Source organism: Oenanthe melanoleuca, chromosome 14 (assembly GCF_029582105.1).
Source record: "Oenanthe melanoleuca isolate GR-GAL-2019-014 chromosome 14, OMel1.0, whole genome shotgun sequence".
Lineage (NCBI taxonomy): Eukaryota > Metazoa > Chordata > Aves > Passeriformes > Muscicapidae > Oenanthe > Oenanthe melanoleuca.
In genome coordinates, this window is record NC_079348.1 from 7,617,978 (window position 1) to 7,641,221 (window position 23,244).

At 45.5% G+C, this 23,244-nt stretch overlaps 1 protein-coding gene across 2 annotated transcripts in view; it reads left to right on the forward strand.

Moving 5' to 3' along the window:
* The first annotated feature begins 1,183 nt into the window (after positions 1 to 1,183).
* Positions 1,184 to 23,244, forward strand: part of LMF1 (lipase maturation factor 1) — a 139,443-nt gene continuing 117,382 nt past the window's right edge. Inside the window, exons 1-3 of one of the 2 annotated variants that reach the window (XM_056503241.1) lie at positions 1,223 to 1,485; positions 9,408 to 9,717; positions 20,813 to 20,823. In XM_056503241.1, the coding sequence (XP_056359216.1) occupies positions 1,281 to 1,485; positions 9,408 to 9,717; positions 20,813 to 20,823 (526 nt within the window). In that variant the 5' untranslated portion in view covers positions 1,223 to 1,280. Of the gene's footprint in view, positions 1,486 to 9,407; positions 9,729 to 20,812; positions 20,824 to 23,244 lie in introns of both variants that reach the window. The other variant, XM_056503242.1, reaches the window with a different exon arrangement.

Genomic DNA, 23,244 nt, shown 5'->3' on the forward strand with positions numbered 1-23,244 from the left:
CGGCGGTGCCATTTTGCAGAGCATTTCCCCCCTTTCTCTCCATTTCTTCCCGTTTTTTCCCATTTCTGTCCGTTTTCTCCCGTTTCTCTCCATTTCTGCCCGGTTTTTCCCGTTTTCTCCCATTTTTCCCTGCTGCGTTCCCTCACGTTCCTCCCTGCCAGGCTGCACATGTTCGCTGTGCCCGACACGGCAGTGCCGCTTTGCAGAGCACTCTCCCTATTTCTGCCCATTTCTGTCCGTTTTTCCTGTTTTTTCCCCATTTCTGCCCGGTTTTCCCCCATTCCTGCCCGGTTTCTGCCCATTTTTCCCTGCTTTTCCCCACCGTGTCCCCTCACGTTCCTCCCCGCCGGGCCGCACACGCTCGCTGTGCCCAACACGGCGGCGCCGTTTCGCAGAACATTTCCCCCATTTATCTCCATTTCTTTCCGTTTTTCCCCAATTTCTTCCAGTTTTTTCCCCCATTTCTGCCCGGTTTTCCCGGTTTTTTCCCCATTTCTGCCCGGTTTCCCATTTCTGCCCAGTTTTTCCCTGCCCTGTCCCCTCACGTCCCTCCCCGCGGCACACACTCACTGTGCCTTACACAGCGGCGCCGCTTTGGAGAGCATTTCTCCCATTTCTGCCCGTTTTTCCCAGTTTTTCCCCATTTTTGCCCGTTTTCCCCCCATTTCTGCCCGTTTTTCCCCATTTCTTCCGTTTTCCCCGCCGTGTCCCCTCACGTCCCTCCCCGCCGGGCCGCACACACTTGCTGTGCCCGACAAGGCGGTGCCGTTTCGCAGAGCATTTCCCTCATTTATCTCCATTTCTCCCAGTTTTTCCCCCATTTCTGCCCGTTTTTCCCCCATTTCTCCCCGCCGTGTCCCCTCACGTCCCTCCCCGCCGGGCCGCACACACTCGCTGTGCCCGACACGTCTGCTTTGGAGAGCATTTCTCCCATTTCTGCCCGTTTTTTCCCCATTTCTGCCCGTTTTTTCCCCATTTTTGCCCGTTCCCCCCCCCCCCCCCATTTCTCCCCGTTTCCCCCATTTCTGCCCGTTTTGCCCCATTTCCCCCCGTTTTCCCCGTTTCTTTCGTTTTCCCCGCCGTGTCCCCTCACGTCCCTCCCCGCCGGGCCGCACACACTCGCTGTGCCCGACACGGCGGCGCTGCTTTGGCGAGCATTTCCCCCATTTCTGCCCGTTTTTCCCCGTTTTCCCCCCGTTTTTCCCCATTTCTCCCCGTTCTCCCCGTTCCTCCCCGTTTCCCCGCCGTGTCCCCTCACGGCCCGCCCCGCCGGCCCGCACATGCTCGCTGTGCCCGACATGGCGGCGGCCAGCGCGGAGCTGCGGCAGCGCCTCCCGGGCCGGGCCCGAGCCCCGGCTGGAGCTCCCGGAGCGGCTCCCGCTGCATCCCCCGAGCCCGGGCTCGGTACCGCGGCCTCGCCGCTCGCCCCGGGCACCTTCTGGCTGACCCGCATCGTGCTGCTGCGCTCCATTGCCTTCCTGTACTGTGAGTGCCGGGCGGGCGCTGCCCCCGCCGTGTCCCCGCAGCTGTGCCAGGGAGGGTTGGGGGACAGCAGGGAAAGTTGGTTTTTTTTCCTGCACTGAGCAGACTCCCCAGGGAATGAGCACATTCCCAAGGCTGCCAGTGGACACCGCTCCCAAGCCCGTGGTGACATCTTTGGGGATGTCCTGTACAGGAAGGAACAGCAGCTGGACTCGATGATCCTTGCGGGTCCCTCTCATTTGAGAGTATTCCATGATTTTATCATCATTGTGAGTCTCCTCCAGCTCTGCATAATCTTTGATTATCTTCTTTTTCCTGATGGATTGAAGACCCCGTGGCCAGTGGCTGGATGGGGTTGGTGATGCTGGAAGGAGAAGTTTGTTCACACCACGAGGAGCTGCTCATCCTTTCCCTTGGAGTTGTGAGCTCACAGTGCAAGAGAGGAACTGTGTCTTATGCAGCAGCAGGACTGGAGGGACAGATGCCACCCTTGAGTGCCAACATCAACAACAGCCAGGACCTAGAGTGACATGACCCTAAAATACTCCACAGTAAAAGCAGTTTCCATCCTCTGCCGTGCTGGTTTGCCTCTTGTTTGGCACTGAGAGCTGTGCTCAGAGCCCACTGGTGCTCTGCTTAAAAATATTTACAGTGAAACCGAAACTGACAAGTAACACACTACGGTACAAATTCTAAACTTGCCCCAGATTTGTCCACAGAATCGTTAGAATTTGTAGCCTGCCAGCCTGCTTAGATTATTTTGCATCAAAACCATGCAGAAGTTGTAGTTTCATATGGTTTTGACACGTGCTCTGGTTCTAGTTTGGTTTCAGCTCTCGGTGAAATGCGAGGTTATGACTCTTTCAGTCAAAATGAAAGCGATTCCGATATTCCCCCGTGTGTAAATCCAGGCTGCTGAGTTTCCCGTGGCTCAGTTTGCAGTTTCCTTATGAAAAACTGATTAGTGCTCTCTGCAGTGCCTTCGGTGGAGCCTGCTGCTTCCCGGTGGTGGATTTGGGGTGATAAATGTGCCACACCTGGTTCCAGAGGGGCTGTGGGGGCTGGCTGGACGGGTGGGAATTGGTGGGAAATCAAAGGTGTGGGAGCTCGTGGTGAGTGGGACTCCTGGGACAACGAGGTGGGGAACAAGGGTCTGATTGGGGGTCAGGTGAGTTACAGATTGAAACTGATGGGCTGCAGGAGAAAAGGAGGCTGGGAGGGGCTGGACCAGAGGATGGAGCTGCGCTTGCAGGTTGGTGAGTCAATGTGGGATGCTGGAAAAGAGGGAGAGTTATTTGTGGTGCTTTTTCAAGTAGGAGAGAGGAGGAGGAATGGCTAAATGAGGGGCAGACCCCAAAATGCTTCTGTAGCAGGGAGTGAGGAAGCCTTTGGGAAAATGGGGTGGGAGATGGAGAATTTGGGGTAGTGGAGCTGGGAGGAGCAGGCCAGGAGAATGTTTGTGTCTCTTGTTAAGGGCAGAGGTGGAGGAGAGGAAAAGTTCACCTGCTTGTTGTGCAACTTGTGCTTGGCTTTTGGCCCCAGGGAGTTCTGCTGCTGGTTTGGGGTGAGCCAAAGCCAAATGAGCCAAAGCCAGGAACCTGGGCCTGGTTTGAGACAGGTCAGATTCCTTCTGGCAGCAGTGCAGGAGAGGTGCCCCACAAGAATTTGTGGGGTGGAAAGTGCTTGTTGTGTGCGAGCTGCAGAGGTTGTGAGCAGGCACAGCCCTGGGGATGCTCCAGAGGCAAGGAGGGCTGCCCTTTGATCTCTTTGGAGAGCCTGGCTTTAGAAACAGCAGAAAACAATCCAGTGCCTCTGTGCCAAGCTGCTCTTCCAGGTTTTTTTCTGGAGATGGAAGCGTTTAGTGTGACAGCTGATTTTTCTCGCGGCCGCGGCGATTCCGCGCGCGCCGAGGCTCAGACTCGCTGAGGAGACGGCTGATGCCGTTGTGACAGTTTGACATTCCTCAGCCCTGGGATGTTCCCCCCCACTTCTTTCATTTCACTCTTTTATGTGTAACCCTTTCCTTCCTGCTGGGCTGAGCAGCAGATCCTTTGTGGGGTGGATTTGGGGGGAATGTGATCGGAGCTGCTGGGGGAGCTGCGGGGTTATTCCCCTCCTGGGTAGAAAGGGAGGGATGGGAGAGTGAATAAACTCGTTTATGGGATGGAGAGAAACATGATTTGGGGTGTAGAGTGACCCCAGAGTGTGATCTGAGGGTTTGTCACCTCCTTCCTGCCCCCACCCCATCCCCAAGGGGTGTTCATTGCCTGCTGCAGGCACGGAGGTGTTTTCCCTGAGGATCTTCCCGTGTGGAAGGAAGCCAGGCAGAGCAAGGCAGGTGTGGAGTGTCCTCCTGTGTGCCCTCCCTTCTCCCCCTCCCCCTTGGCTTGGAACAACTCTCCCCTTCTTTTTTTGTGTCTTTTGAAGGGGTTTTCCAGAAGCAGCCCGAGCCTGGGAAGTCCCTGGCAAAGCAGCTGCAGTGTGAGAGGCAGGTTGGAGATGGGAGGTGGGAGAGGATCTGAGGATTTGGAGAGGTCAGAGACCAACCCCACCTGCCGCTGGCAGGAGTGGGAGGGCAGGGAAATAAATCCTTTCAGGATCCAGCCAAAAGGGCTCTGTGAGGTTTGGTCCTCACAGCATTGTCCTGTCACTCCATCTCTTGGAAATGGTTTCTCCCTGTGTTTCCTGATGGCTCCTTCAGGCCACAATGAGGTTGCCCCAAAGCTTCTCCTTTCCAGGTGAACAATCCCAGCTCTCCCAGCACAGCTGCTCCATCCCTCTGATCATCCTGGTTCCTCCTCTGGACTCTCTCCAGCAGCTCCAGCTCCTTGCTGTCCTCTCACTTGAGCAGGTCAGAGATTTGGCCAAATCACTTTGAGATTTGCAGTTTTTCCATCCAGGTCGTGCCCTGTGTGTTTGTTCCCTGTGACAGGGATCAGTGTTGTGGCAATCCAGAAATACCTTGAGGTCTTGTTGGAAGTGCTCTTGCAGGTAAATAACTGGTCCCAAAGCTCTGGACAACAAATGTGCATTATTTGCTCCCTTCACCCTCTTTCTAAATAATTTTTAAGTGTCCTTTTTGGGTGATTACCATCATCAGATTCCAGCTGTAGAAATTTCAGTAATTAGATACCAGCCTCCCCGATCTCAGCCAGGCTCTGTGGAGAGCTTTGAAATAAAAGCTATTATTTAAATCCAGTTTATCTTCCTTCTCCTTATGTATTGTTTAGTAGTATTTTCTTTCCCCAGCGCCAGAGCTACGGGAGGTTCATGATCCTTCTTCCTAAATCTGAAATCTAAAGCTCTCTCGGGGGGTTTGGCTTCCTGTAGGCTCCTGGCTCTCCCCGGTGTCCTTCCTCCTCTCTTTCTCTGCCATCTCCCCTGCTTTCCCTTCCCTCTGTTTTAGTAAAAGGCTCCCAGTAGCTTTCAGCCTGCCTGTTCAGGATTAGGGAACATCTTCAGGCAGTTTTGCTGCCCTGATAGGTTTTTATTTCAGCTCAGTGCTCCTTAGCAGGGCTTTGCAGCAGGATCCTCTGAGCAGCTGTGTCCTCCTGGAATGGGGAAAAAAAATAACAAAGATGGAGAAGAGAATCTTTCTCCTAGTCTGTTCCTTGCTCTGGAGCAGAGGGATCTTCCCAGGGCATCCTCCAGCTGCAGGCTGGGGTGGTTTTGAACAGCCTCAGACCCAAGGGAAGCTTTTTCTATTTCCACACCTTTTCAAACAAGGAGGCAGCAGGGAGATAAGCACTTCAAACCCCCCCGAGCAACCACCCCAAAGTTTTCAGCTTGGCTGTGAAAGGCAAGAAAACAGCAAAGGTGTCAAGAGCAGAGCACTTTGTTGTGTGTTTTTTGTGGGTGCTTGGCTTCACCCTTCACTCAGTGCTCTGGGGTTATTGCTTCTCTGTTGCAAAACTTTGCAGGGGAATTCATCAATTGAAAATGTATTTGATTCATTTCTCTGGTAATAAAATACCAGGAGTATTCTGCTCTTTCTTCTTCCCAGCAGTGCAACCTCAGCTTGCAGCATCCAGCTCAGGGCCTGATCAAATGCCTGCTTGGGTCAAAGGGGCACTTGATGAACTGCTCCAGGCAGAGTTTCTGTGTGTGTGCAAAATGTAGTTTGGTTTTCAGGCAAAGCTCTGTGCTCTGGGTTCAGTTCTTCTTGTGGTTTGGGCATTAAGGAAAAGTTAAGACTTCTTTTAACAAGAGGGGAGGAGAAGAGAAAAAGCCATATGACCGGAAAGTTTTGGATTTCACATCTTTAAATCTTTCCTGAGCATGAAGAATGGGATTCTCTCGTTCTCCTACCATGGCAGGCTGGGGGAAAGGAGCTGAGGTGCCAGGGAAATCTGGATGGAGTGAATCCCTTTGGATGGGGACACTTGGGTGGTGACCAAACAAAATTGTCTAAATACCTCAAAACCAAAATAGTTCTTTACAAAAAACAACACTGTAAATACAAGTTGACAAAAAATCCCAAAACTATGGAATTTCTTACCTGTGAAAAGTATGGACAGTTTCCATGTGTGACAACATAGAATCTATTGGACCATTGTATTTATTTTTGATACTTCAAATTAAAACATTACATATATTTATGCTATGCTTCTACCTCTGTAGGAACTTATTGGAGAAATCACTTAAACTTAGTGGCAGCAAACTCTGGGCATCCTGCCTCACACTCATGTGGGATTGAACAAGGAACACTCTGGGTTTGGGAAGGGAAGGTGGAGGGGGGAGTTAATGGAAAAGTACAGTGCAGCACCTTGTGAGGTGAGGATAAGTAGGGAAGGTCTATTAGCAGCCCTGATAATTTGCATGTATTATGTAAAGCTCAGCTGGCAGCAGGCACAGCTCCCATGTGAGCTGTCAAGGCTCTGCAGTGGGAGGCAGACCTGGAGCTGCTCTGTGCCTGCTGTGCCACCTGCACAGCCTGAGGAATGGCAACCCAGCTGCAGCAGCGCTGGGCTCTGCACTCCCAGAGCCTGGGATTGTCCCTGAAAGGTGCAGGCAGGCAGCCCAGGGGTGGTTGTGCCAGGTTTGGAGGGGTGCAGAATGCCAGGGAGAAGTGGGGCAGTGTGCCCCAAGGCCAGCAGGGTGCTGATGCTGCCACTCAGTGCCCAAAGTGGAAGCAAAGTTGTTTGAGCTGGAGTGGAAAATCCCCAAACACGAGACCACAGGGAGAGAGGTTCCAGAATAAGGGTGGAGGAAGAGGAAGAAGCACAGGCTTTGGGGGAAAAGGGACTTTTTTACCCCCTGACCAAGCTGTGGTCAAAGGGAGGGTTCCTGGAGAAGGCAGCAGGGTCTGTTACACTGAATTTAAAGCTCCAGTTTCTCTGGGGTTCAGGGAGAGGAAGCAATGACAAGCTGATGAATAACTTCCCTTTATCCCTTCTGGATCTGGGCATCTCCTGTGCTGCTGCAATCCTGTGCAGTCTCTGTCTTTAGTTCCAGCTCTTCCCTGTGTCCAGCAGCACAGGAACTGCTGCCTGAGGGGAAAACCTCAGGAGATGGAGCAGGGATGGGTGGGTGGAAATGGGAACTGAATGAGAGGTGAGCCCTTCAGAGATGCTCCAAAAGATGCTGGAGAGGGAGCCTGGAGTGATCTGAGCACGGGGAGTGTCCAGGAGAGGGAGCTGGATCCGGGCTGGAGCTCTGGGAACGTGAGCATCACCTGGGAGGGGATGCATCAAACACAGGTGGGATGCTGGGTTTGCCTTGGGGGAGGTGAATCCTCCCAAAATCTGGGCTGGGGTTTCATTGTGGATGGTGCTGTGGGAAATCCCAGCAGTGGAATTTTCTCCTGGGAGAAAACCCCTTTGGAGCCTGAGCTGGGCCATCCTAAAATGTGCATTTCATGGCAGCTCCAGCCCAGTCTTTGCTGCCTGCAGGCTTGGAGAGGCTGAGCAGGGGTTTGCCCATCCAACGTGCACTTTGGAATTGCCAATTTGTTTTTCCTAATTTACCCTTTCCTTGTTTGTCTCACATACAGGGGTCTAATTTGGACTTTTTTAGGCAAGAACCTGCTCAGCATTTATGGGTTGGGGCAGCAATTCTGGAGCATTTAGAGGTGAATTTGATTAGCACTTTTGGAAAATTGTGCAGCAAATTGCAGTGCTAATCACTGCAAAAATCAAGCCACTGAGTTTTAAGGCAGAACTGGCTTTCAGTTGGCTTTTTTAAAGCCAAAAATGAAGATATTAAGCTGTTTAAAGCTCAGAAGAATTTTATTTCTGCTGGTTTCGTGTCAGGCTTTCTGATTACACAGTTGTGCTGAGCTGAGTGTTGGTAGAAAAAGATGGATAAAGTTGAAAACCCTTAATTTATATTCCAGAACTGATCCTGTAGTGTTGGAATCAGCTTTTCTCATGTCTGTCCCTGTCCATAATTGAGTAAAATAACTGAAGAAAAATGTCTTTTACTTGTAAAATCATTCACTGTGTATAAAAGATGAATGGGAAGAGACACAACCAATTAACTGCCAACTTTATTGTGTCATCCCTGGGGTTCAGGATCTGCTGGAATCAAAGGGAACCCTCCCAGTGACCTCTGCTGTGTGCTGGGTGATGACTTTTAGTGGTTTTTAAAGGAGGATAAAACCCATGGCTGTGTGCAGAGAGCAGGGGGAGTGTTAAGTGGATTAAGTGGAACCCACTGGAGACCTTTGTCTGGGGAATGGGACTTTCAGTTGGATTCCCTGGGGCTGCAGACTTGGGGTTGCTGCTCCAGACTTCAAAGAAATGGGAATTTGGGCTCTGATTTCACACAGCCTCTCCCCCAGTGCTCCCAGTGAGAGACACCAGATGAACACCAGGATTGTTGTTTGCAGAATGCCAGCATTGAGATAAGGAAGGAAACAGATTTGATCATTAACCAAGGGAGATTGGGGAGGGGGAGAAATTGGCTTTTTCCAGGAGCTCTGGTGCTGCTGCCCATGACGTGGCTGGTGTTTGGGTCATGTTTGAAGGATGGGTAAATTAGTGGATGCAGCCTAATCAGGAAATGTTTGCCTTCTTCAATTTTTTTTTTTATTTCCCTGAGACATGGAGATTACTGGAGTTACAAACTGCAAATTGGTAACTGCAGGAGATGCCTAAAATATGAGATAATGCCTAAAAACTGCCCAACTTTCTCTGTAGGACATCAAATGCTAGGTCTATGAGCTGTAATTAAATTGCTGATGTGCTGTTAAAAAAAGCAGCTGGCTGGTCTAGGATTGTCCAGGGCAGGAGCAGACACACTATAAATGGGACAGCTGTAGGGCCATGGAAAAAGTGGGAATTTAAGGGATGGGAAAATGTTAAGATTTTGGATTTCCAACCTTGCAGGGTGTGAGAGGATGCAGAGGGTCAGAGCTGCTGTTTTGGGTGGTGAACTCAAAGAATTGAGGGTGCTTTGAGCAGCTGCCCCTGGATCCCTGGAAGTGTCCAAGGCCAGGCTGGACAGGGCTTGGAGCAGCCTGGGATGGTGGAAAGTGTCCCTGCCATGGCAGGGGTGGGATGAGAGGATCTCTGAGGTCCCTTCCAACCCAAATTCTGGGGTTCTGTGAGCACCTCATTAATGCTGTCTCATTAACAGTATTTTGAGATGCCTTTTCAATATAAGGAAAAGATTCAGGTACTTGATGGATGCCCAGGTGAAGGTGGAGATCTGCTGTCCTCCAGACCCAACAGGATTTATAGAATTCCTTTGTCTTCTGCACTGTGGTTCATAGAAATCATAGAATTCTGGAATGGTTTGGGTTGGAAGGAGCCTTAAAAATCATCCAGCTGCAACCCAGGGACCCTTTTGTTGGGCACTGTAATGGCTGTGTTGGGTTTTAATGGAGATAAGGATTTGGGAATAAATTCCTTCCAAGAATGACTTCTCTGACTCCTCCTGGGTGATTCCTCACATGCTTTTCCCCTCTCCTTGTTCTCCTGCAGCTGTGGCCTTCCTGGTGGCATTCCAGCAGAACAAGCAGCTGATAGGGGAGAAGGGGCTGCTCCCCTGCAAGCTGTACCTGCAGGAAATCAAGAAACACTTCAAGGGGAAGGTTGGCCTGGATGCCCTGAGCTATGCCCCCACTCTCCTCTGGTTCCTGGACTGGTCTGCCATGGACAGCACCTTGGATTGCCTGGCCCTGGCTGGCCTGGCAGTGGCAGCCTTTGTGCTGCTGACTGGCTGTGCCAACATGCTGCTCATGTCCCTGCTGTGGCTCCTCTACCTGTCCCTGGTCAATGTTGGACAGATCTGGTGGGTTCTCAGTTCTTCTGCTCTGCTGTTCCCTCATTTTGTTTGTGGTACACATTGGTTTTCCTGTTGTAATTTGGATTTCCAATCCAATTTGTGGTTGTTCCTCACCAGATGATCTGTGTAGGAATGTGAGATAAATCATTGCTGCCAGGTGCTGTCCCTGTGGCACTGGCTGTGCCAGCCTGGTCCTCATGTCCCTGCTGTGGCTGCTCCTCCTGTCCCTGGTCAATGTTGGACAGATCTGGTGGGTTCTCAGTTCCTCTGCCCTGCTGTTCCCTCATTTTGTTTGTGGTACACATTGGTTTTCCTGTTGTAATTTGGATTTCCAATCCAGTTTGTGGTTGTTCTCATTGGATGATCCATGTAGGAATGTGAGATAAGGACAGCACCTGGCAGCAATGATTTCTGGGCACAGAAATGATTTCTGGGCATGTCCCAGCTCTGCCTTACCTGGGATATCTGCCCTGAGTTCTCCTCAGTTCACTGGTGCAGGATTGGGGTTGATGATCCTCGTGGCTCCCTTCCCACTGAGGTTATTCCAGAACATTCCACACTGCTTTATCCCAGCTGTGCTTCCCCTCATGGCTGTTGCAAGGGAATTCCCTCAATAATTACTTTTAGGGTTTCTCAGTTTTCAGCTCTGTCCAGGAGAGAGCTGGAATTCTGTATTTCAGAACTAATACAGAAGCTTGTGGGGGGAAAAGGAGAAACCCTGACTCTGTAAATGTCTGCTGCAGGGAAGGGCTGTGCTGCAAAAATCAAGGGTTGAGCTTGTCCTTGCTCTTGTTAAGGCCCCAAATACATTGGTTGAGAGAGGATGAGCCCTGAAAATCCCAAATTTCTTTAGGTCACCTCCTGAGGTGCTTCTGCCTGCAGCTGAGGTCATGTGGGGGGAAAAGGTTCTGCCATCCAGAGGTGCCCAGGGATATTCCTCCCAAATTTTCTGGCTTTACACCTTTTCCACAGATGGGCTCAGTGGATTTAATTGTAAGGATTTGCATGTGCTGCCCCATTCCTTCCCATCCTACTGCAGCTGGAATGTCAGTGGGTGAGGCAGAAAAGCTCCATTCTCTGAGCTCTTTACTCAGCATGAACTTAAAGCTGTGAAACCAAGCCACAGAGTTGGAAAAATAACTGGGTGGATGCTTTTCCATTGCCTGTTTCTAAATTATTTCAGAATTTCTGGTCTATTTTCTAGATGTTTTAATGTGAAAGGGCAGGAATTCAAGCATCCTCCTGCTCTGGCTTGCAGGGATGCAGGAGCAAAGCCTGGGTGTCATCTTTGTGTTTGTGTTTGTGATTGCTTGGAGGGGGGAACTCAGGGATGAGTTTTGGGGTCCCTTCCCAGCTCCAGGACAATGATCTGCCTGGCAGGAATGACAGGAATTGACTGTTGATAGTTGAGATAAGCTGGATTTTTATTTTTTTTTTTTCCCCTCTTTTGCTCCTTGAAATTTTTTGGGGGTGAAATTTAACCTGGTGTATACCAAAAAGACACCAAGGGGGAAGAGATGAAAGAAAAGGGGGGTTAGAGATGTTCCCTCAACTTCTTTTCCTCTTAATGTCCTGATTTAAACAGGAAATGAAGGTGGTTCTTGTGAAGGGAAAAAAATCCAAGCAGCCCAGCTCATTTTTCACCAGATCCTCTGGAATGGGTCAGATTATTTAAATAATAAAATAAACCTGGATTATTCCTCTTGTGCCTGCAGGGTGACAGGGAATTCCCTGGGCAGAGGGATTCTGGCTGCAGGGAGAGCAAAGCAGGATTCACTGAATTCTCCCTGTCCTTCAGGAATTGTGGAGCTCAGAGTACCCAAAATCTGCAGTATTGGCCTTAAAACCAAGGCTGCCTTTGGAACTCCCCTCTCCCAGTTTGTAGCTGGGGTTGGATGGTGCATTGATTGTCCTGCTCCCAGTTTGGGGCAGATTGACAGGTTTTGATGAGTTCTGTTGCTTCTCCAAAGCCACCTGCAAGAGACCCCAGCTCTCCTGGAGTGGGGAAGGACAAATGTCCTGGCTGGAGAGAGGAGACAGCTCAGCAGAGGTGTCTGAAATGAGGAGGAAATTCCTCCTGGGGCCCAAATTTGAAAAAAAAATTCCTTCTGTGGCTCAAAATAAAAACATTACTTAGAATTTTTTTTTATACAATCTTGCTGTCTCTATTCACTGGGCCAGCCTGGGCACCAAAATCCTCTGCTGAGCTTCCCTGGGAAGCCACTCCAGGGAAGATGCAGCAGGAATAGAGCTCCCTTCTTTAGGCCAGTGAGGGACAATTTATTCCTTTTATCACCCTTTTTGTCTATTTTAATTTTAAATGTCCCTATTTGTTTTGGGCTGCTGAAGGAGCAGCTCTTTCAACTGCTGCCCAGCTGGCTTGGGCTCAGCCAGGGGAAGCTTTAGAAGAGCAAAGTGTGGCCTTTGAAGGGCAGGACACGTCCCCTGCCTGCCCTGGCCCCACCTGGCAGCTGGGGACAGCACAGCCAGCACCAGCTGGGGGCTTGCAGGGTCTTAAAACCCTCCAAAAAAACTCTTCCTCTGAGCTGTTTGCAGGATAAAGAAATATTTTGGCAGCCTAAAATCCCAAGAACCAGTTTGTGTCCCTTGGCTTTGCCAGTCCTTGACTCTGGAATAAGATGCATTTTGGTGGTTCTCAAAATTAAGTGATCTTGCAGAGAAATTGTTTTATTTTAGTGCTTGGGAAATGTGGGGTTGAGATTTCCCAGTGTTTTCCACCTTGAAATGTGGCAATTTTTGTCATTCTGGGCACATTTTTTTTCCCCAAGCAGCTGTGGGTCTGTGCAGAATAAACCTGGATGTGTTTGGGGTCAAGGCCACCCATGTGAAGGTGTCACACTTCCATCAGAAGCTCAGTGGGTCTGCCTTAAAATACTGGATTTTTTTTCTTCTTTTTTCCCCCATCTGCCACTTTGAACTTTCTCCTTTTGAAGTAAGAGACTGTCAAGAAGCTCAAAACCTTCCAGGGCAGAGGAATATTTAATATTTAATATCTGACCTGTTGGGTGAGGTGCTGAATCATTATGTTCATTTTAACCTTGATTATTTATCAATTTCTGCAGTAGGTGAGGCCTCCATTTGTGGGGCCATTCCCTGTGGGATTGGTGTTTTTGGGACTGAGCAGGACAAGCTCTGTGGGAGAGGTTTCCAGCAGGAATTCAATCAGATTTTTTTTTTTTTTTTGTACCAAAAATCACTAATGCACTTCTAAAGTGACTGGGTAATTCTGGGATAAATTCACTTTTATCCCCCAGTAAGGTGTCTCCAGAGAGCTATTACATTTTCTTACAGCAACAAACTTTTCAGCTACTCTGCCACTGATCTCCTTTTTCTTCTCCTGTTGTTTCCTCCCTTCCAGAATTTCCAACTGGCATCTGAAAACCTTTCCTTTCCCTGGGTTATTGTATTCCCAAAGCTCACTGTCCATTGTCAGAAAGCACAGATTTAAAAAAAAAAAAAAACAAACAAAAAAAAAAAACCACAATTCCAGCTTTTTTAAAATCCTGCTTTCTTTATTTGCTTTCAAGGTTCTGGTTGAGTTACAGGAGCTCAAGGGGATAAGTTAAACAAGGCAATAAATAAAATATTTTAGCATGAGGTGGCTGCAAGGTTCTTCTAAGTGTGTTCTTCCCTTGTGGAAAAGGGGGGTGCAGGGATTTTGGGGTCCAAAAAATAAATCCAGCAGGGATTTTGGGGTAAAAAATAGACCCAGCAGGGATTTGGGGGTTCAAAACAGAGACCCAGCAGGGGATTTTTAGGGTCCAAAAAAGACCTGGCAGGGATTTTGGGGTCACAAGAGACCAAGCAAGTGTTTGGGGTAAGAAAAGACCCAATAGGGATTTTGGGGCTCAAAAAAAAGACCAAGCCACACCTTTTTATCCTACAAGGAATTTGAAATCTGCCCTTGGAAGCCCAAAAAATTGTCCAGAGTGCAGGAGATGCCTCAGTTTCTGCCCCTGAGTTCCTGGTGGTTTTTCATCAGAAGAGTTTGGGAGTTTCCTATTAAAGCCTTGGACACTTCCAGGGATCCAGAGCCAGGAATCCTCACATTCCTCCCCAGTATCCCACCTCACCCTGTTCTCTGGCACTTTGGAGCCATCCCTCCTTTTCCTGTCACTCCATTCCTCCTAAATCCTCTCTCTCCATCTTTTTTGCAGGCTCCCTTCAGGTCCTGGCAGGTCACAGCTAGGAAGCTTTTCCAGGCTGAACAACCCCAACTATCCCATCTCCATCCCTCTGCCCATCCTGGGGGTTTTCCTGTGGCCTAGAAGAGAAAAATCAGATGAAAAATCCCCCTTGGAGCTCCCAGATCAGTGGATCAGAGTTTTTTAAACAGTGTGGATAATTCAGGAAGACTTTTTTTTTTTTTTTTTTTTTTTTTCCCTTTTTCCCCCAGAAAAATCAGGAGCTGTGAGGAAGGAATGGCAGCCTGGGTGTCCTGGGTTTTCTCAGGACACGTGGGAAGTTCTCAGGGATCAGAGGAATGGATGTGGCAGCTGTGCTTGACACAGTGACCTTGGCAAGGGCTCCCCATCAGTCTCTGTCCTGCTTTATCATGTCTGGAAGTGATACAAGCTTGTACTGAGGGGCTGTAATTCTTAACTGAGACCAGCTTTCCATTCCAGTGGGAAGTGGAAGCAGAAATTCCTGCTGTGCCTGAATCCAGTGTCCAGTTTTGTGTATTAAGAAGAAATATCTTAAATAAATCTCATTAACCAACAGCACCTTGGTGCCTTTGCTAAATTGGAAATTTTTAGGGCTTTGTAAACAGAACCACTTTTACAACCTGGCTTTATTTTCCCAGCTCTCCATAATACCCCCAAAACAACAACTACAACAAGAAGGAAAATTAGAATATCTCATTCCTTTATCTGGCCTTGGCAGGGGAGCTCAGGAATTTCTTTGTTATCGCAGCCTCGCATCCCTTTCACTCCCAGCTGCCCTCCCTGTGTCCCCAGCAAGAAAAGATGATCTCTGCAAACATCCAGCCAGAGTTGCAGCATCTCAGGGGGTCATCCTTCCTGCCCAGGAAGCTGCTTTTTGGCACTTCCTCCCCACCCAGAAGAGAGGGAATGGATCGGTTTCAAAGAATGCAGCCCTGAGCGCTGGGGATGACACGTTAATGAAAGCACAGATGAATTCCATGTGACACTGCTGCCTGGCAGCACAACTGGGAGCTAATGAAGCTAATGAGAACCACATTGGGGCTGGCAGCTGGAAATGGAACCCTGGCTGATGGCAGAAATGAGTCATGGAGGGTTTTCCCCTCCTTGGTTGGGGTTGGGGTTGGGGTGGGAGCAATCCAAGGGGGATTTTTCATCTTGCTTTTCATCAGATATTTCTCCTCCAGGCCAGAGAAAATCCCCAGGATGGGCAGAGGGATGGAGATGGGATAGTTGGGATTGTTCAGCCTGGAGAAGCTTCCTAGCTGTGACCTGCCAGGACCTGAAGGGAGCCTGCAAGAAAGATGGAGAGAGAGGATTTAGGTGGGATGGAGTGACAGGAAAAGGAGGGATGGCTCCAAAGTGCCAGAGAACAGGGTTAGGTGGGATACTGGGGAGGAATGTGAGGATTCCTGGCTCTGGATCCCTGGAAGTGTCCAAGGCCAGGCTGGACAGGCATAGAGCAGCCTGGGATTGTGGAAGGTGTGGAATGGGATCATCCTGAAATTCCCTCCCAACCCAAACCTTGAGAGATCCCAGTGGGATTTGCTCAGCTGGAATTTGGAGTGGAGGGGCAGGAGGAGCTGAGCCAGGGCTGGATTGGTGCTGGAGACCTGGAAATGTGATGGAAACTCATCCTGGGTGAGGTGAATGCAGGGGGCACTGGGGAATCTCATTGTGCTGGGCAGCAGGGGCCAACCTGAGAGATTCATTAATGCAATTAAAGGATTCCTTTCTTAATCAAACAATTACTGACATCCTGTTTTCCTGGGATTTCACCTGCAGAACCTTTCTGCTGCTAGCAGCAGGATCCCAGCAGTGCTCAAGAGGTGACTCCCACTTGCTGTGGATCCTGGATGTGATCCCTGGATGTGATTTCAGTTAATGAGTTCTGGAATGAATGCTCCAGGATCCTGGATGCTGATCCCAGAGTTTTCCAGTGGTGCCCCTGCTGCTGGGGCTCATCCCAGCCCAGGGGTGCTCAGCCTGGGGTCTGCTCCCATTTTCCCTTCCCCTGGGCTCAGTTCCAGCTGGCATCAGTGGGATTCCCAAGGCTGCCACCTCAGCATCTCCACTGGAGCCTGACAAACTGTGCAGTCACCCAGGCCAGGCTTTGGAACAATTTCTGACTTTGGAAAGGAGCATGGCAGAGCGGGGGCTCAGCTGCATCATTCCCAATTTCTCTCCTGAGCACAGTGTGATGCTTTGGGAGGATGCTCAGGATGGGAAATCCCATTCCTCACACCCTGCTTGGCTCCAGCCCTGCCCAGGCACCTTTCCCAGCACCGAGGAGCAAATCTCCTCCTCCTCCTTTATTTGTAGTGTCAGCCCCCTTCCTGCCATGTAACTGTGGATGTTGTAATTACAGAGCACAGCATCCCAGCTTTTAGAGCTCTGTGACCACAAGAAAGTGAATCCAGAAACCAGACTGGTTTCATTTGCTCCCATCCCAGCTGATTTCCTCCCCCACCGTGGCTGTGCAGTGCTGAAAGCTTGGCAGGGACCAAAACCAGCTGTCAAAAAAGGTTTCTTACCCCCACACTTCTCAGTTAATGATGTTCTGAAATTAATGGTGCACCAGACTAATCCTGGATCTCATTTTGATGGATTTTGCCAACGATGTTTCCCAACTGGGCTGGGGAAGTGAATCCCCAAGTCTCAGGGAAAAAACCAACAAAAAAAGGGTGTTTTTCCATCCTAAGTGTTTACAGCTTTAATTTGGTTGGTAGCTTTAATTTGGTGATTTTCCAGCAAGCTTTCAGTAACTTTTGGGAGCTGTGGATGAGCTTTTCCACTGCTCAGAGCCAGGGAAGTGTCTGGGTGTCCCTTTGCTCTGAACAGCCCCAGGCACAGGAGAGGCTCAAGGGGGAAAAGCTGAAGGAGCTGAGTTGGATTAGCTGAGGGAAAATTTATAAAGCTAATTAAATAATTAGCAGTGGGAAAGGAGACAGAGAGAAGCAGAGGGGTTGTGGGGTCATCCCACCAGGCCAGGCTGGGTGGGTTTGGAGCACCTGGGACAGGTGAGCTCTGAGCTCTTTCCAACCCAAACCATCCCGGATTCTGTTCTCTTCCTTTCTCCATGGGGACAGGACAAGAAGCTGCAGGTTTGTCTGGTGGGAAGGAAGATCCAGGTCAGGCTTAAGGAAAAACCTCCTAAAACATCCATGTGGAATAATCCCAGGCTGGATACCTGGACAGGGAGAGAAATCTCAATTTCTGCCACTGCCCACTGGCTGAGGTGATTTATTACAGTATAAACAGATGGGACTTTGGTTTCTTCATGTAGAAAAGCAAATTTTTTATTCTCATGGTTGATATTTCTAGGAAATATCGTGTTAAACCTAATTGGTTACCAGTCTAGTGAAACCCAATTCAGTTGTTGGTAAGGGTTATTGTATGTACCTGTCAAACTTTTCTTTTTAGATTCTTCACAGATTTTCATGGGATACATTTCTGGTTTTTATAGGTGTGAATCTCTTGTTGTGTTCACTGATTCTCATTCTTTTAATTCTTTCTGGGAACTTTCCAGGCTGGTTGTTAATTGCACTCAGCTGAAGGATTTTATAAAACTTTTCTTTTATAAAGTCTTATTTATAGAAAGCCTTATTTATAGAAAGTTATATTTATATATTTTATAAAGTCTTATTTAAGACTTATAAAGTCTTTCTTTCCACAGGTTTTTTACCTGCATGTAATAGTGATTGTCTCCCAATTCTGTCCTGGGACAGGTGGATTTCCCACATTTTCTGTATTTCTAAAACTAAAACTTCTGTACTACTGCTAAAAGGGCTTAACCCTTTTAAACTGAGACCAGCTTTCCATTCCAGTTGGAAATTGAAGCAGAAATTCCTGTTGTGCCTGAATCCAGTGTCCAGTTTTGTGTATTAAATAGAAATATCTTTAGATAAATCTCATTAACCAACAGCACCTTGGTGCCTTTGCTAAACTGGAAGTTTTTAGGGCCTTGAAAACAGAATTCTTTTTACAACCTGGCTTTATTTTCCCAGCTTCCATAACACCCCAAAAATAACAATAGCAAGAAGAAGAAAAGTTAGAATATCTCATTCCTTTATCTGGCCCAGGGGAGATGTTTCCCTTCTTCCATCCCTCCCTGGAGAGAAAAGAGCTGGAGAATTAAAATTCCCAATTTTTTTTTTTTTTTTTTTTTTTTTATGGGACACTCCCAGTGCAGCTCCCAGCTTGTGGAGACCTCCTGGAAATCTCCTTTTGAGCATCAAATCCTGATGGAGAATAAAAAAAATGGCTGGACCCCAAAAACTTCCCCTTCCTCCCAAATTACAGAGCCCAGGGACGGAGAGGGATTGGTGATGGAGATGGAATTTGTCATCTGGATTCATTTTCCATGGAGAGCAGCAATGGGAGCTGCAGATGAGCAGGGAATTCTCCTGGATGTGGAAATTCAGCTGCAAGGACCTGGTGGTGCTGAGCACTGCTGGGGTGGGATTGGTTTAATTCCATTTTTAGTCCAAATTCAGCTGGATTTTCCACAGAACATCCATAGATGGAAAGGTGAAATTTGCCTGGTTTATCCTGTTTTTAATGGACTCTGTTTGGAATTTTTTGGGAAACAACCCCTGCATTAAATAATTATTAATTAACCTGTGCAGCTCTGGGATAGCTGAGTGAGGAAGGAAATGTGAATTTATGAGGCAAGTCTGGCTGATGAGCAAATAAAAACTATCATCCCACATGCTCTGCATGCAGGAAAAAAAAAAAGGATTTTCTGGAAAAAGTGGCATTTTGTGATATTTTGGGAATTCCTGGTCCTTGGAAGATTTTCCAGAGCTGTGTCCTCAAACCCCTGAGAGCAAGAAGTGTTTTCCTTGGGAATAATGAAGTTCAAAGCAGGTTTTGCTCTCAGTTTTTATTTTCCAGGAATCTACAGAAGCCAGAATTAATCATTAGGACAAGGTGGTGAAAACAATTTAACTCAAATATTAAATGATGTTTATGATTCCCAGCTGATTCAGGCTAAGTGGATTTTCCTCCCCTGACAAGTCAGGGCTGGAAATATAAAATGTTGTCTCTCCCAGCAGAAATCAGCCATGAGATCATTTTTAAATGAGATTTAGGCAATCCAAGTGGAATTTACTTTGAAACAGCAGAATTTGACAATGTGCAGATCAAAAATCAAAACTCAAATTCACATTTTTTGTTATTATCTGATGGGAACGTCTCAAACACCAAAATGTGGGAAAAACCTCATTTTTAAAATAAATAATTCTGTGAACTCGTTTGAGACTCCTTGAAATGAAAATTGTTGAAATCTGTGGGAATTTGGTACCTGCCCTCCTGGTACCTATTAAAAATGAAGAATTCCTACCAGAATTCCTGCTGGTTTTATGGATTCTGAGTGGCCCTTTTGGTTTGGTTGCCTTGGCATTTGTCTCTTCAGAGAAATAAATCCAGAATAGATAAAAAAAAAAAGTGTGGTTGTCATCACATGAGGAGCCTGGATTGATGCAATCAGCACCAGACACACGTCAGAAAACTTCATGTGCTTCAGCAAAATACAAGATTTTATTAATTCCTCTTTTTTTTTTTGAGGTTTTTTTAAAATGAGCCTCAGGGGGTTCTTAAGTTGTGCCAAGAAATGAGAATAGAAGGAGAAATAGAAGGAGAAATAGAAAGAAATAGAAGGAGAAATAGAAGGAGAAATAGAAAGAAATAGAAGGAGAAACAGAAGGAGAAATAGAAAGAAATAGAAGGAGAAATAGAATGAGAAATAGAAAGAAATAGAAAGAAATAGAATGAGAAATAGAAGGAGAAATAAAAAGAGAAATAGAAAGAAATAGAAGGAGAAATAGAATGAGAAATAGAAAGAAATAGAATGAGAAATAGAAGGAGAAATAAAAAGAGAAATAGAAAGAAATAGAAGGAGAAATAGAAAGAAATAGAATGAGAAATAGAAGGAGAAATAAAATGAGAAATAGAATGAGAAAATAGGAAGAAATAGAATGAGAAATAGAATGAGAATGGAAAGAAATGAGAATTCCTGCAGCAGGAGCATGATGGAGATCAGCAAAGTGAGGTTCCCTTAATCAGAGAACTTCATTAAAAAGCTGCTTTTATTGAAATTAATTAAATTGCAAATTTCTTTTTTGGATTAATTTTGCAGAAAGATTTAAATTAATGAAGCTTGCAATTAAAAAAGATAGTAACAATGAATAAATTTTACAAATTTATTTTTAAAAAATTTTAAAATTAATACATTTTACAAATTTATTTTATTTATTTATTTTAATTCTAAAAAACTTTACCATTTTAATTAATTTCAATAAGATTTTACAAATTTAATTAATTTAAATAAAATTTTATGAATTAAATTACAAATCACCCTGCTTTTTTTTCTTTATGCACCAATAAATCTGCAGGAAATTGTTGATAAATATTGAGGTTGATTAGTTCAAAAACCCATCAATGACGAGTATAAAATGCAATTTATTCAGGATATTTTTCAGTCTTACAAATCCTTCTAAAAATCTTTGAAACTTGGTGTGGTTTTAGTATTGGGAGTGGTTTTTTGGGTTTTTTGTGTTATTTTAATATTGCTGCAAATATAAATAAATATAAATAAATCCAGATAAAGTCCTGATGTGGGATTGAAGCTGTACTGGGAATAAACACAATTAATTTTTATTTTTTTTTTAAATTTTAAACTTGCTCCAATTCCTTGAAGTCTGAACAGCCCAAAAATTCAGGAATTTCCTCTTTTTCCATTTCCACAGAGCAGAATTTCCCCATTTCTGTTACATTTTCTGTGCTCCTTGACAGTGTTTAAAAATTCCAAATATTTGAAGTGAGGAATAAACCTCATTCCCTTGAATTTATTGAATTTATTGAATTTATCAACCCAATTTGATTTTTTTTTGCTTTTTCTTTATTTTCTTTTGCAGGTATTCCTTTGGTAAGTGACTCAAACTGAGCCCAAAGCTGCAGTAAAATTTTATTGATGCAATTTTGGGTATGTAGCTTTTCCCTGTTCCAGCTTTGCTCTTCCTCTAAAAAACAATTTTTTTTTCCTCTGACATGTTTAAATTTTATTTTATTTCCTCTTGCATATTTGTTATTTTTTTTTTTTGTTTGCTCTTTCTCTTGCAAATTGAAATTGTGATTTTTCTTTTCCTCTTTCTCTTGCATGTTTCAATTTTTTTTTTTTATTTTTTCTCTCTTGCATGTTTAATTTGTGATTTTTCTTTTGCTCTTTCGCTGGCATGTTAAAATTTTTATTTATTTATTTATTTTGTTTATCCTTTCTCTGCCATATTAAAATCGTGGTTTTTCTTTTGCTCTTTCTCTTGTATGTTTAAATTGTGGTTTGGGATTTTTCCTATTTAAATTTTGATTTTTTTTTTTTAATTTAAGGGTGTTTTTATTAAGTTTAATTTTTAATTAAGCTTTTGATTACCTTTTACTGCATTTCTTTCTGCCCATATGCCCTTAAAGAAAGGAAATTCTGTAAACTGAGATGAAGGGAATGAAGGACATTCCTGGGAGGGAATTTGTTTTGGTTTAGGGAAAATTTGGGAGAAGATTTTTGACTTTTTTTCAGGAAATATATTGAAGTAGTTGGGTTTTTTTAAATTGGTTTGGTGAAATATTTTTTGGAGAGAAGTGGGAAAAAATGTTTATTCAATAGGTAAAGTAGTTTTTTAGCAGAAAAATGAAAAATATTAAATAGTAAAATTTGTTGTATTGAAGAGATGGTAAATTTAGAATTTTTTTGTGGGTTGTAATTTGGTTTATTTAATTTGTTTTTAGTTTTTTTGTTGGGAAATGTTGGGGTTTAGGTTAGGTTTGGTGGGTTATAGGTGTGAGTTTTTGGTGGCTTTTTGGGTTTTTAGTTAGATTTGAATAATTTTAAGAAAAAGGAAAAAATATTATCATTTAGGGAGTTTTTTTGTTTTAGTTAGGAAAATTAATTAAGTGTAAAAAAGGGTTTTTTTGTTGTTTATTGTAGATAATACTGTTTGTGTGAAGGATGTGGGGGAGTAAGTGTAGTTTTAATAATAAATTTTAGAATTTTAAAAATTATTTTTGGAATTAATTTTAAAGTTGTAGAAGTAAATATTGAAATTTAATATTGAAATTTTAAATGGCTGGGATTTCTCCCTTCAGGAATGGGTGGAGAAGGACCTAAAAATGGATCCTAAAAATGGGATTTGTGTTCCCAACCTGTCCCAGATTGGAGCTGGTTATTCCCAAAGGAGAATTATTAAATTCCATTTCTGTGGTTTAGGGAGGTTTGATCCCTTTTCCTTCTGGGAATTGCAGCTGTCTCCTCATTCCCAAAGGGTTTTTCTGGAATTCTGCCGTTTGATGTGTCTGGGGGTTTCTGGGAATGTTGAGGTGAAACTTCTTCAAGTGGAGAACAAAACATTGAGAATTTTCCATCCTGGTGCACAGAACATTCCAGCTGATTCTTCCCTGCTAAATGTGAATATTTAACCCACAAACCAGAGGATTGGACTGGAGTCACTCATCCTCTGCGTGTATGGGTGAAGAAAATCCGTTGAGTTTTATTTTATTTTGTTATTTTTTGGCTTTTCCTTGCATCCCAAGTGTCCTTTGTTCGCAGTGGGGTCTCTCCCTGCCCCGTTTTTGGCGTGAGGGCTCCTTAGGAATGAGATGAAGGAGATGTAAATCTCCAGTTCCTTTTGTTAGAATACAGGAAAACCACAATATTTTTGTTATAATATAGCTGAAACAACAACAGAGTCACCCATTGCTGGGGCAGTACATTAAATATTGCTGAGCTCTGGAAGCTTCATTCTTTGGGAGCATCTACTTCAAAGCAAGATCCTTTAAAAAAAAATAAAATTCCTGGAGAGTTCTTTGTAAGTGCTGATTGTTTCCTATCCCCCTCCAGGAAATGTGAGTTTTGTTGTTTTTTTTTTTTTTGCTGCATCTCAGGATGGATTTTGGTTGCCTCTATTCCAATTCCAGCCTGTCCTTGGGATTTTTATAGAACTCCAGAAGTTTCCAGAACTGGAAATAACAAGTTGTGGGATCAGCTGGTTTTGCTCTTTGCTCTTAGTTGTGGCAGGGAAAAGGGATTAAAAACAGTTTTTTGTTCCCTGTTCATATGGAGGGAATGAGCTCGGAATGGGAATTCAGAGCTGGGAATGGAGAATTCAGAGCTGGGAATGGGAATTCAGAGCTGGGAATGGGAATTCAGAGCTGGGAATGGGAATTCAGAGCTGGGAATGGGAATTCAGAGCTGGGAATGGGAATTCAGAGCTGGGAATGGGAATTCAGAGCTGGGAATGGAGAATTCAGAGCTGGGAATGGGAATTCAGAGCTGGGAATGGGAATTCAGAGCTGGGAA